The sequence below is a fragment of the Marmota monax genome, unplaced genomic scaffold (assembly GCF_021218885.2).
Source record: "Marmota monax isolate L192 unplaced genomic scaffold, Marmota_monax_Labrador192_F-V1.1 WCK01_AAM20220418_F8-fsc00061, whole genome shotgun sequence".
Classification (NCBI taxonomy): Eukaryota; Metazoa; Chordata; class Mammalia; order Rodentia; family Sciuridae; genus Marmota; species Marmota monax.
The window spans coordinates 5,459,309-5,473,726 of NW_026695230.1; the positions used below are offsets into that span (position 1 = coordinate 5,459,309).

The 14,418-nt window shown below is 38.3% G+C and overlaps 1 protein-coding gene across 2 annotated transcripts in view; it reads right to left on the reverse strand.

Annotated features, from left to right (window-relative positions):
- The window catches only part of Nell1 (neural EGFL like 1), an 840,108-nt gene that overhangs the window by 702,932 nt on the left and 122,758 nt on the right, over positions 1-14,418 (reverse strand). For both annotated transcript variants that reach the window (XM_058576884.1, XM_046438336.2), the window contains exon 4: positions 168-338. In XM_058576884.1, the coding sequence (XP_058432867.1) occupies positions 168-338 (171 nt within the window). The remainder of the gene's footprint in view (positions 1-167; positions 339-14,418) is intronic.

A 14,418-nucleotide genomic window follows, 5' to 3' on the forward strand; every position in this document is an offset into this window, starting at 1 on the left:
TTACACTTGGTCATTTCAGCACGCCTAACGGCCCATTTGGTAGGTTAAATTACAATTAAGGTCCCTTGGTTTTTGTTTCCTGGCAAGTCTTGGAGGGATTTGACTTTTTTTTCCCCCTTTCCATTGCTTGATTTCAAGGGCAAAATCACTAACAATCAAAGACATACCTATTGCAGTCCACGTGGAGCAGGAGGTGAGAGGCACTCACTGACAGTGCGACCTTGTGCCACTGCCCGTCCGCCATTCGGTATGGAAGTGCCTCTGTCCTGGGCTTCCCCTTATGTATGTAGTGATATCGAATCTCATCCCTCAGGCCACTGCTCTCCAGTTCAAAATAGCTGTGTAAAGAAACAAAATTTTGTTTTATTTTGGTTCTGAATATCACAACTATTGCCAATCCCCACCCTTTATTACGAGGTTCCTCAAAATCTAAAATTAGCTAAACACAACACAAAAACCATGACCTGAAATCAATTGTACTGTAAGGGACCCAATTCACCTATTGTCTGACAGCCCTTGTGGTGACACCTGGAGCCTCTGAAAAGGAGATCAATTGAGCCACTGTAAGGTAAGAAGCCACAAGCTAATTAGCAAAGCATGGGGCTGTGTCTCTCAAATACATAAAAGCACTGTTCGGAATCCTTCTTCTATTGTCTAAAACAGGCCATTTGGGTCAAAAGAATGTATTGATGTTTATTTTTAGAACACCCATTTTAACTTTTTCAAGAACTAATGAGAAATAAAAGGCTTGTTGGACATCAGGGATTCAAATAAATTGCAAGAATACAGAGATTATTAAAGTTTTACCCCCCCCCCAAACCAAAGGCTACATCTGGACAATTCCTAGAAGATGAGTAGGGGAAAAGGTTGAAGCTACTCACATATCAATCAGCATTTCAAATTATCCTAGAATGAAACATGCATTTGGATTTTTCTTTCCCAAGATTATCATGTTTTCCAATCCATGAGACGTCCCTATTGCCACGTCCCTAGTGCCACCACTGTAGATTGCAGCAAGTAACTTTGGGAACACTCCTCCCATACCCCCCAGTGCTGTCACTTTCATGGGGAGCAGAGGATTTTGTCTTCCATGCTTCTCTTCTGAAATGTGTCACTGACATGAGACCTGACCTCACTGACAGGCATCATACTAGCAGGTCACCCACAAAACCGCATAAAACTGATTTAAAAGATTTAAAAACTGAAATTCAAGGATTAAATAACACACCCAAGACAGGATTTAAACTTATTCAAATTTAACTGTGCACTTTCTAAGTGCTTTGCTGCCATCCTAGAGGCAGGCACCAGAGATGCCCTCAAGCAGGAGCAAGATTACCTCAACCAGCACTAACTTCCAGCAACACATTCAGGTGACAATTGAAAAGCTGCTCACTGAGATGGTGACCAGTTTAATCCTGAGATTTAGAAGGACCTGCTGTGTCTCCTCTAATCCACTGAGTTGGCCTGACCTCACCAGCTAGACTGTTTAATCAAAAATACAAAATGCATCTTCCATGAGGACCGAAATGAATATATCATGAAACTCAACCTCTATTATGCATGATTCCCAAATCTCATGTCAGAGAACAAATGCATATTTCTTGCTTATCTTTCACAGGAGATCTTCCCAAGAGAAGTTCAAGGGAAGCGGAGAATCAAGGCTAGCTCTGACCTCTCTTATTTGAAACACAACAAAAAATCAGGCCTGAACTGAAGAAGCTCCTTATATGATAGCAGCCAGCTCCTGGGGCCAGGTACATACTTATTAGCAATAATTAATAAAATACATATTTTATAAGACCAAAAAGGAAGAAATTCCTTAACATTTATTCTAAAGACACTCTCCAATTTCTTTTAAGCAACTAAAACATTAGAAGAGTCAAACAATGCCAGAACTTAAAAGTCAAGGCCTTAGAGATTATCTAGTCATCCACTAATTCATTCAATATGTCTTCCTGAACACATAGTGAAGAAATGAAAAAGCATTTAAAATACAGATCCCTATCTCACTCGTTTTCAGACTAGTGAAGAAAGAAAAATAAATAAAATGTCCCTCCTTAACCAACAACAACAAAAAACACCAAACAAGTAGAAAGCATCCTAAGAGAAGCAAAGTGAAGAGAAGCTACTGCTCATTGAGTGACCACTATGTGCCAGGAATATGTGAAATGCTTTCATAGACATTATCCCATTTCATTTCTTTAATGCAGATATTATTATTATTCTTTTTACAGACAAGCTCACATGTGATCAGAGATACTAGGTGCTTTGCTAAGACCATGTAGCTCCAGTATAGAAAAGAATTGGGATCTTATATTTGAGACCTTACCAAGATTCATACCCTTGCCTTGACCCAAAAGTGACTCCTAAGGGAAGAAACATGACTAAAAGGACTTCAATCAATGACAACGAGAAATGTTCGGAGATCGGCTGATAAAATCATTAAGGAGGAAGGTAAATACATTTAACCAGATATAATCATTATTCCTGGGGTTATGGCCTCATTGAGCAAGTGCTTAATGTATTATAAAAACATCATTTAAAGATCACTTTACATAGCACTGGAGTAAGTGATTACCTGTGGTAATCACAAATATATAGCTATGAGAAAAAAATCTGCCCTAATATTATGCTAGCAAATACTTCTGTCTTAGGCTAATAATTTTTTTTAATTTTTTTATTGTTGGCTGTTCAAAACATTACATAATTCTTGATATATCATATTTCACACTTTGATTCAAGTGGGTTATGAGCTCCCATTTTTACCCCATATACAGATTGCAGAATCACATCAGTTACACATCCATTGATTTACATATTGCCATACTAGTGTCTGTTGTGTTCTGCTGCCTTTCCTATCCTCTACTATCCCCCCTCCCCTCCCCTCCCCTCGCCTCTTCTCTCTCTGCCCCCTCTACTGACATTCATTTGTCCCCCTTGTATTATTTTTCCCTTTCCTCTCACTTCCTCTTGTATGTACTTTTGTATAACTCTGAGGGTCTCCTTCCATTTCCATGCAATTTCCCTTCTCTCTCCCTTTCCCTCCCACCTCTCATCCCTGTTTAATGTTAATCTTCTTCTCATGCTCTTCGACCCTACTCTGTTCTTAGTTACTCTCCTTATATCAAAGAAGACATTTGGCATTTGTTTTTTAGGGATTGGCTAGCTTCACTTAGCATAATCTGCTCTAATGCCATCCATTTCCCTGTAAATTCTATGATTTTGTCATTTTTTAATGCAGAGTAATACTCCATTGTGTATAAATGCCACATTTTTTTTATCCATTCATCTATTGAAGGGCATCTAGGTTGGTTCCACAGTCTTGCTATTGTGAACTGTGCTGCTATGAACATCGATGTAGCAGTGTCCCTGTAGCATGCTCTTTTTAGGTCTTTAGGGAATAGACCAAGAAGGGGAATAGCTGGGTCAAATAGTGGCTCCATTCCCAGCTTTCCAAGAAATCTCCATACTGCTTTCCAAATTGGCTGCACCAATTTGCAGTCCCACCAGCAATGTACAAGTGTACCCTTTTCCCCACATCCTCGCCAGCACTTGCTGTTGTTTGACTTCATAATGGCTGCCAATCTAACTGGAGTGAGATGGTATCTTAGGGTGGTTTTGATTTGCATTTCTCTGACAGCTAGAGATGGTGAGCATTTTTTCATGTACTTGTTGATTGATTGTATGTCCTCCTCTGAGAAGTGTCTGTTCAGGTCCTTGGCCCATTTGTTGATTGGGTTGTTTGTTCTCTTATTGTCTAATTTTTGGAGTTCTTTGTATACTCTGGATATTAGGGCTCTATCTGAAGTGTGAGGAGTAAAGATTTGTTCCCAGGATGTAGGCTCCCTATTTACCTCTCTTATTGTTTCTTTTGCTGAGAAAAAACTTTTTAGTTTGAGTAAGTCCCATTTGTTGATTCTAGTTATTAACTTTTGTGCTATGGGTGTCCTATTGAGGAATTTGGAGCCCGACCCCACCGACTGTAGATCGTAGCCAACTTTTTCTTCTATCAGACGGCGTGTCTCTGATTTGATATCAAGCTCCTTGATCCATTTTGAATTCACTTTTGTGCATGGCGAGAGAAAGGGATTCAGTTTCATTTTGTTGCATATGGATTTCCAGTTTTCCCAGCACCATTTGTTGAAGATGCTATCCTTCCTCCATTGCATGCTTTTAGCCCCTTTATCAAATATAAGGTAGTTGTAGTTTTGTGGATTGGTTTTTCTGTGTCCTCTATTCTGTACCATTGGTCCACCCACCTGTTTTGGTACCAGTACCATGCTGTTTTTGTTACTATTGCTCTGTAGTATAGTTTGAAGTCTGGTATCGCTATACCGCCTGATTCACACTTCCTGCTTAGCATTGTTTTTGCTATTCTGGGTCGTTTATTTTTCCATATGAATTTCATGATTGCTTTTTCTATTTCTACAAGAAATGCCGTTGGGATTTTGATTGGCATTGCATTAAACCTATAGAGAACTTTTGGTAATATCGCCATTTTGATGATGTTAGTTCTGCCTATCCATGAACAGGGTATATTTTTCCATCTTCTAAGATCTTCTTCTATTTCTCTCTTTAGGGTTCTGTAGTTTTCATTGTATAAGTCTTTCACCTCTTTTGTTAGGTTGATTCCCAAGTATTTTATTTTTTTTGAAGATATTGTGAATGGAGTGGTTGTCCTCATTTCCATTTCAGAGGATTTGTCGCTGATATACAGGAATGCCTTTGATTTATGCGTGTTGATTTTATATCCTGCCACTTTGCTGAATTCATTTATTAGCTCTAATAATTTCTTTGTAGACCCTTTTGGGTCTGCTAGGTATAGAATCATGTCATCTGAAAATAGTGATAATTTAAGTTCTTCTTTTCCTATTTTGATGCCTTTAATTTCTTTCGTCTGTCTAATTGCTCTGGCCAGTGTTTCGAGAACTATGTTGAACAGAAGTGGTGAGAGAGGGCATCCCTGTCTTGTTCCAGATTTTAGAGGGAATGTTAGGCTAATATTTCTGACAGCATCATGTATATATTCAAAAGGTGATATTATCTCAAACAACTTGGAAGAACTTCAATATGATGTATTTTAAAAAATAATATGTTAGATAACTACTGAAATGGCACCAGGGATTAAAAAAAAAAATACTGGATGGCTAAGTGACATCCAGATAAAATTGCTTCATGAAGTGAATAAGACAATTTTTCCAGGCAGTAACCCTCTGCTAATAGAGATGTGAGGCTTAGTCCTAATAGGAACTTGGAAGAGATGGTCACTGGCCTGATGGGATTTGACTATTGCCTGGGGGAAGACCCGTACTATGTAGTAGAGCTTGTTACCCAAAGTGAAATCAGAGCAATAGCAGCAGCAACAGCATCACCCCTGCAAATTCAGATTATTGGGCCCCACCCAAGCTCTATGAAATCAGAATCTGCATTTCAAAAAGATCCCAGATGATTCATGTGCACATTAAAGTTTAGGAAGCACTGTAGTGGAGTACACCAGGTGCTGCTATACTTCCTGGCCAGCTGGTCACGGTGAGGGCAGCAGAAGTTTGATGCTACAAGCCAGAGACTAGGAGCCATGTGGTGCTGGCAGGAAAAGGAAAGATACTGGAAGTGATCACAAGCAAGTGTCTAGAGAGCAACGTAGCTCTAACAGTTCTACTCTTTAGACTCAAGTGTTGTGGGGTCTTCCTGAGAGTCTGCAGAGGGAGTGGAGGAGGCAGCTCTATGGATGATGAAACCATCAGCCAGGTTTTATGAGCAGCACTTCTCCCCTTAGCCTTGGACCTCAGCCACGTGTGCTGTTCCAATGAACTGCTCTGGCTCCCAGGAAAAGCTGCTCGTCTTGCAAATATTTGAAAACAGCAATGATATCCCTATTTTTTTTCAAGCCTGTTTCCCATGAAGACTAGAAACTCCTCCTGGATAAGGATCCTACCCGATTCCTCTTTCTAGATACTTCCCCATGTTGGTCAATACACTCTAGGCCTGGTCAAATAAATCAATTTTGAACTTAAATACAGCATCCAGGGATAAAGGCACTGGTGCAGATGTGGTCCAAAGCAAAGTACAGTGACATTATCACCTGCTTTGCTCTGGGCTATGTGCGACCATGAATGCCTCCTAATGTTCACACTGACTTTCTCAACAACTAATGCCCCAAGTCCTTTTCGCACAAATGCTATGAACGCAAATCTTCACCTCCTATGTTTCCATGGCTGAGATTTTTTTTTAAACCAAAGCCTTTGCTTAAGTGCTAGGCAGACCATACTCCAAAATCTGAATAATTCCCCAAAGCCACTCTTGGGTATTAGAAACAATCTTTATGACCTGGAACTGAAGTTAAATTTCATGGGATGATCTGAATTCCATGTTATATTTGGAAGTCAAGTTTGCAACAAAAATTCCAAATAATACGGTACATCAAGCAAGCCATTTTTATTAAAATGCTTATCATTTTCCCCAAAATTAATGACTGTATATCCCATTTTAAGATTTCTCTCTCACACACGCACACGACTGTAAGGGTAGACAAACACAAGATGTTAAAGTGGTTGGTGGGTGAATGTGTTGTTTCTGTATTCAGGGATTGAAAATTATAAAAGTTAATTTTAGATGATAACCAGCACTAATTCATTAGCAAAGGTCAGAAGTTTCTTAGAACAGACTTCTTTTCCTAGGTATTCGACGAGGATATACATTATCTTTCTAGAAAAATACATCATATTCCAAAGAGCCCCAGAGTTAGTGCTATACCTACTGACATTCCAACTGTGTCCTCTTTGTAGCCCTGAAAAAGCTATTGTTTTGTGGGAATCTGGTTGAGAAGTCAAGGCCAGGTGAACTTAGGAAATAAGGCCACACTCCTATTCATGCTTTACTTTTGTTGGGATTCCCAGGGAGAAAAACCAAGCAGGACTCTAGCTACTTGCTATAAAGGGAACCAAGTACACTACAGGTGTAGAGAGAGCACCAGGGTGGACCAGTTTCCTAAATCCTGAAAAATCCCAAAGATAATGAAAAAATTAGTTTCCCAGCATTGTGTTTACAATTTTATAGGACCTCAATAAAAGTTAACTCTGCTTCTAAGAATGATAATGGTATTAGTGATAACAAAAACAATGTAGCGAACATTAGTTATATAACAATAGATAATTCTTTCTGAATTCTTATCACTCTCAGGAGGACTGCCTGTAGAGCTTCATATTTCACATCAAAACCATCCCCACAACAAACCTGTTATTTGTTATTTGCTGTAACAAATGCTCTTGTTGCATTAACTATGGGCAGGGCACTATTCTACAAATGCTTATTCATTTAACCCTCAAAATAAACTTAAAATTACCAACTATTATCATCCACATTTTGTGGAGGATGGAAGTTAGAGAGGTTTAATAACTTGCTCAAGACAACACAGATAGAGATGAGCATCCCTGGGATTTAAACCAGAGAAGTCTGGCCCTAGGTTCTTGCTTTATATAGCAATCCAAGTCCATACTTTAACCATCACCTCGTTTTTTTATCTATATATGACAGCAGAATGCATTATAATTCTTATTACATATATAGAGCACAATTTTTCATATCTCAGGTTTTATACATAGTATATTCACACCAATTCATGTCTTCATACCTGTACTTTAGATAATAATGAACATCACATTCCACAATCATTAATTACCCCATGCCCCCTCCCCTTCTCCTCCAACCCCTCTGCCCATCACCTCACTTTACAGATAAGAAATTAAACATTTGAAGATCATACAGCTATAGATGGCAGAAGTTTGATTTACACCCAGGTCTGATAAACAACAAAGTGGGCGCTCCCAATGCTGGCATTCCACAACTTTCTACTGTATCCAATGGTATTCTCTTCCATATTTTTATCGGTTCATTATAGTTGTACATAATGGTGGGATTGGTTGTTACATATGCATACATGCACATAATATAACAATATAATTTGGCCAATATCACTCTACAGTATATCCCCTTATCCTCCCCTCCTCCCTCCATCTGGTCCCTTTTCTCTACTGATCTTCCTCCGATTTTCATGAGATTCCCCCTACATCTTTCTTTTCCTTTTTCCTCTTTAGCTTTCACATGAGATAAAATGTGACCCTTGACTTTCTGAGTTTGGCTGATTTCATTAACATAATCCTCTCAAGTTCCATCCATTTTTTAGCAAAGGACAATTTCATCTTCTTCATGGTTGAATAAAACTTCATAATAGCGTGCACGCACAAACACACAACATTTTCTTTATCCATTCATCCACTGACAGACACCTTATCTGGTTCCACACTTTGGCTATTGTGAGTTGTGTTGCTACAAACATGGGTATATGTGGATCATTATAGTATGCAGACTTTAATTCAGAAGGATAAATACCTAACAGTAGTATAGCTGGGTTATATGGTAGAAAGCACTTTAAATGTATTATCTCTAATTCTGCCAACAATATTACATGATAGTTTTATTTACATTAGAGGTTTGAAAACTGAGACACAAAATGATAAAGTATCTTGCCTGAAGTCATGGAATCCTAAGATTCAAATCCAGTTCTGCTTAATTCTAGGACCCGTGTTCTTTACATCACACTGTGCTCCTTCCTCTCTGGGACGGAGGTACAATCATGTCAGGATCAGACAGGGCAAGAGTTCCAGTGTACTCAGGCAGCCCCCATCATGAACCCCTTGATGCCCTGTGCTACCAAGTCATCCTGCAGAGTCAGGTGCCAGCCCATTTCCTAAGCTCTCACCATCACCCAGGAGAAAAATGTCACCCCTGTTTCTGCTAAAGCTCTTGTCTACTCTTTGCCCAATCCTGGGATAATAAAAAGAAAATCCAAACATACCAGGAAGGTATCTTGTGTCCTCACTTGGGCTGGGGTTCTCAAGTACTGTAAGTACTTAAAAAAGAGATGGTGGAACGGTTTTGAAGTGATCAGTAATGCAAATACCACTGGCCTGGGTGTACTGAGACTTGACATGCAATCTAAACCACTACAGACAAATTAAGGAAATTTGGGCAGATCATGTTCCTGCCTTTCTGTGCCTCAGTTTCTCCCATCTGTCCAGTGAAGTGATTGACTCCGATTCACAGAGCCCTAGGATTCCTTGGAAGGCCCTTAGCATGTAGGGCAGCAGGAAAAGACAGGACTACAACCTCCCTTAATCAGAGAAGTTTTACTTTCATTTGTTACATAAATTGGAATTTCCCCCAAATGATTTCACTTGAGTAAGAGATTTACTTCCAAAAATAGTTTTAAATGACTAAATTTATTTGAGTCTTTGAGGTCCAGCTCAAGTCTAAATTCCTATAATTCATGGTCTACTTTGCAAATTGATAAACCTGAAAAGAAAATGAATAATTGACCCTTAGTTTTGTTTAACCCTTGACATATTGTCAATATGCCTACTCCAGGCTCCTTAGCAGCTTGTAGGAGGGAGGACAGGAAATGGCAGATGTAGCAGATATAGCCAATATCCATACCCTGCCCTTCTGCCTAGCACATACTATACCATATTTCCTGTCCTCTTGAATCTAGGAGGGACCCTATGACTAGCTGTAACCACCAAAACATAGGCAGAGATGATATGCATCATGTCCAGGCCAAGACACTTAAGAGAAGGTGTTCTTATTGGTGGCCTTTGTACAGGGTCCAATGGAGGAGTCAGAGGCCTTGATGGGTGATGGTACCATTAGATGAAATGAGTCTGGGTCCATAAATGACTGCATGATCCATAAATCCCATTCTTCATACAGACTAAAACTGAGCTGGGTTGTAAACAAAAATGAACTTTTACTGATAATAATAAACATACTTAGAAGTTTCTAAACTACCTTGACTCATTAGAGAGAGGTACAGGAACATGAAAACTAAAAAGAAAGGCAGAAAACTGAGACATAACCATGGACACAAAGCTATTGCTAGGCTATAAATAGAAAGAAAGTCAGGAGGCATGAAGACAGTCACCTCCTATATGACGGAGAACCCGCATTCCATGCCTAATACTGTGCGAGAAATTGTTTTCCAAAGACAGCCACAGCTATATCTCCCATCTTCCATGCTCTTCTACCAAGAGATCCTGACATTCCTATAATTGAAAGGTGGGCACTCTCTCCCCTCCGCTAGAATCTAGGTGACTCTGTCCACAGGTAGGCAACAAATGCATAAATGCAGTTTCTCTCTTATTTACCCAAACTGTTGTGCTTGAAGCCCTGAATCACCCTGTAAGAAGTTCAACCATCCTGAGGCCACCATACAGTGAGGAAGCCCTGTCCACACCAGAAAGGTAACATGTGGGTACTCTAGTTGACCATCCCATCTGGGGTCCCAGCCAATGGCCATTATAAGCAAGTAGCAATGTGAGTGAAAACAGCTCCAGATGGCTTCCCCTGCTGTCCATGCTTCCCAGATGAAGCCACAGATATTGTAGAACAGAGATGAGCCACCTCCTCTGGGCTCTGTCCAAATTTCTGACCTACAGAATCTGAGTGTAACAAGTTTGGGGTCAGTTTTTTGCACATTAACAGAAATTGGAACACTCTAGCTTTAGGTATACAGATTTTGACCTTTAAAAATTGAGACTTATAATTTATGTATGTCTTTACTAAATGCCTGGGGTCACTGGCCAGATCATCAAATCTCAAAGTGACAGCTTGTAAGTAAGCTCACAGATTTATAACTACACAGGTCAAGTCTAAACAAATGGAAGAAAATGGGTAGTTATAAATTAGTTCATTGTTAGTGCATAGAAATACTACTGATTTTTGTGAGTTGATTACTGTATTCACTTATTAGTTCTAACAGGGTTTTGGTGGAGCTTGTACCACTTTTATATAAGATCATATGATCAGCAAATAGTAACAGCCCTAAAATTTTTGTCATTTCAACAACATGGATGGAATTGGAGAATATTATGCTAGTGAAAAAGTCAAGACACAGAAGGTAAATACTGCACATTCTTACCTATATGTGTAATTAAAAAATAATTGAACTCACAGAAGTAGAAAGAATGGTGTTTACAGAAGGTAGGAGTCAAGGAACCTGAGGGAGATGATGGTAAAAGGGTATAAAATCTCAGATAAAATAACTTCTTTTTTTTTTTAGTTCTAGTGTAGACCATGGAGAATCAACTCAACAATAAGAATACTGTACATTTCAAAATTGCTAAGAGTAAATGTCAAAAGTTTACACTACAAAAATGTTAAGAATCTGAGATGATGGGTATATTAATTATTCTATAACTGTATTCATTAGTCATAACATCACTTCATGCCCCATAAATTTATATAATTATACATTTCCAGTTTCCAATTTAAAAAGTAAATTATTGATAGCTAAAACATAGGCCAGGTGTGATGGTGCATGTCTATAATCTCAGCTGCTCAGAAGGCTGGTGCAGAAGGATCATAAATTCAAGGTCAACCTGGGCAACTTAAACCAGGTCTCAAAAGTTTTTTTTTTTTAATTTAATGTAATTTATGAAAGGGCTAGGGATATAGCTCAATGGTAAAACACTGCTGGGTTCAATTTCTAGTACTAAAATATAAATAAAAATTAAAAACTAAAAAAACCTTTAAAAATGGTATTCAACCCCAAAATGTAACTTAATATCGATAAACCAGCAAGATTTTCAGCAGCTATTCAACAAATTTGATATACTTCTCATTATCCACAATTCTTCATGTATCAGTCCTCATATCCCAGCAAGACAAGGATCTGGGCTCTTGTCTTTCAATCTACAGTGCTATTTGACAAAGTTAAAGAAAAGTCCTAACTGATCCTGAAAAACATCTAATACCCCCAACTTTTCATGTCTTTATTCAGGGCCATGTAGTATAGAGAAAAGGGAATAATCCATAGAAATAAAGGGCTCCAGAGCCCAACCAATCTCTGTCCAACCCCTGCCTCTACCTTTTTAGTCCAGGTGTTTATGGGGGTGACACACTTCATTTCCTTCCCTCCTTTCTTCTTTTACTAGAAAACAAAACATCTACTTCACAGTTCTTTATCTTAACAGAGCATTTGTAAATCACCTTATGAAGGGCTAATGGCCAGTACTGATTATGATTTCCCTTTCTGATCCCTTTCTGCCTCCATGGAAATAAACAGGCTCAGAGAGGTATGGTGCTGCTCAAAGTGTAAATACGGCCTGGCTTTTCTCACAAGGAAGTATGTGTCTGCCTTCTCCTTTCATTTGTTTAGACTTGACCTGATGTTATTTGTATTGTAAAGTTACATATTAGTTCTGTGCTCAATACTCTCAGCAAACATCTAGCAAAAGATTAATAGTGACAGCAATTACAAAACCTCTTTTATTGAAAATAAGACATTCACTGTTAAATGAAATGTAAAATAAACTCTATATCAATTCAAAACAGCTCTATTGCAGTCTTCAAAATCCACATGGTATTAGGCCCTGCTGTTCTGACTAAAGCAAGGGCTGGCTTCTTAATTCCCAGAAACTGAGGACCAGGAAAAAAAGACATGGAACCTTAGGAAAGTCGAGATAAAAAAAAATAAAATTGGAAGAAGAAATTTAAAATGAAAGCAATGATACAATTTACAGGGACAAAGATAGAAGGGATAGTTTTTTAAATGTTTTATTAGTGCATTATAATTATACACAATAGCCAGGTTCACTTTTATAATTGCATACAAGAAAACTTGTTCCATTTCAGGTAGACTGTTTTTGAATGCCAAAGCCTACAAATAAAACTAAATAAAAATATTTATTATCAAACAAGTCCAAGGCATAGAGCCTAGAACTGCACAACTGCATCTCATCTTAAGCCTGAAGTACAGCTTTGGACCTCCAGGAACTCAAAATTAAGATGTGCACAAATATCAAGAAATAGGAATGAGGGCTGGTGATGTAGCTCACTTTATCACTATAAAGTGCTTGCCTAGCATGTAGAAGGCTCTGGGTTCAATACTTAGTACTGAAAAGAAAGAGAGAGGTGTTGGGGAGGGGTGGGGGGGTTATTGGAGAAGGAAGGAGTAAAATAGTAGCAACATTGTTGTTATAGTTAAAGATATAGTAATGGCCAACACATGTATAGCACTTTCTCCACAACTGTTACTAAAGGCTTACGGAGAATATTATTGTTCTAAAACAAGAAATATAATCTTCAATTTTTAAATTTTTATTAAATTTTTATGTTCAGAATAAAGTCATCTATTTCAAAAACAAATAAATTAGTATATCTATGAAAGTACTCAGTGAAAATTTCTCTCCCATCCTACACCAATCTTCCTAGTACTCAATGCCCCTCAGAGGCAACCACAGGTGCCTTGGGTTTTCTTCCAAAGTTTCTTTTTTTAAAATTTATTTATTTACTCTAATTTGTTTTACATGATAGCAGAATGCATTTCAATTCATAATACACATATAGAGTACAATTTTTCATGTCTCTGGTTGCTCACAAAGGACAGTCACTCAATTCGTGTCTTCATACATGTACTTAGGGTAGTGATGTTCATCTCATTCCATCATATTTCCTACCCTCACGACCCCTCCCCTTTCCCTTTGCCCTATCCAAAGTTCCTCCAATCCTCCCATGCACCCGAGCCAATCCCCATTTTGGATCAGCATCCACATATCAGAGAAAACATTCGGCATTTGGTTTTTTAGGATTGGTTTAGTTCACTTAGCAATATATTCTCCAACTCCATCCATTTAACTGCAAATGCCATGATTTTATTCTCTTCTAATGCTGAGTAATAATCTGTTGTGTATCTAGATCACATTCTTTATCCATTCATCTATTAAAGGGAATCCAGGTTGGTTCCACAATTTAGCTAATGTGAACTATGCTGCTATAAATATTGATGTGGCTGCATCATGTAGTATGCTATTTTTAAGTCCTTTGGGTATAAACTGAGAAGTGGATAGCTGGGTCAAATTGTGGTTCCATTCCAAGTTTTCTAAGGAATCTCCATACTGCTTTCCATATCAGTTACACCAATTTGCAGTCCCACCAGCAATGTAAGAGTCTGTCTTTTCCCCCACATCCTCACCAACACTTGTTTGTATTCTTGATAACTGCCATTCTGACTGGAGTGAGATGAAATCTTAGAGTACTTTTGATTTGCATTTCTCTAACTGCTAGAGATGTTGAACATTGTTTTTCATATATTTGCTAATTGATTATATATCCTCTTCTGAGAAGTGTCTGTTCAGTTCCTTGGCCCATTTATTGATTGGGTTGTTTTGTTGTTGTTGTTGTTTTGGTGTTAAGTTTTTTGAGTTCTTTGTATACCCTAGAGATTGGTGCTCTATCTGATGTGCATGTGATAAAAATTTGCTCCCATTCTGTAGGCTCTCTATTCACCTCACTGATTGTTTCTTTTGCTGAGAATAAGCTTTTTAGTTTGAATGCATCCCATTTATTGATTCTTGATTTTATTTC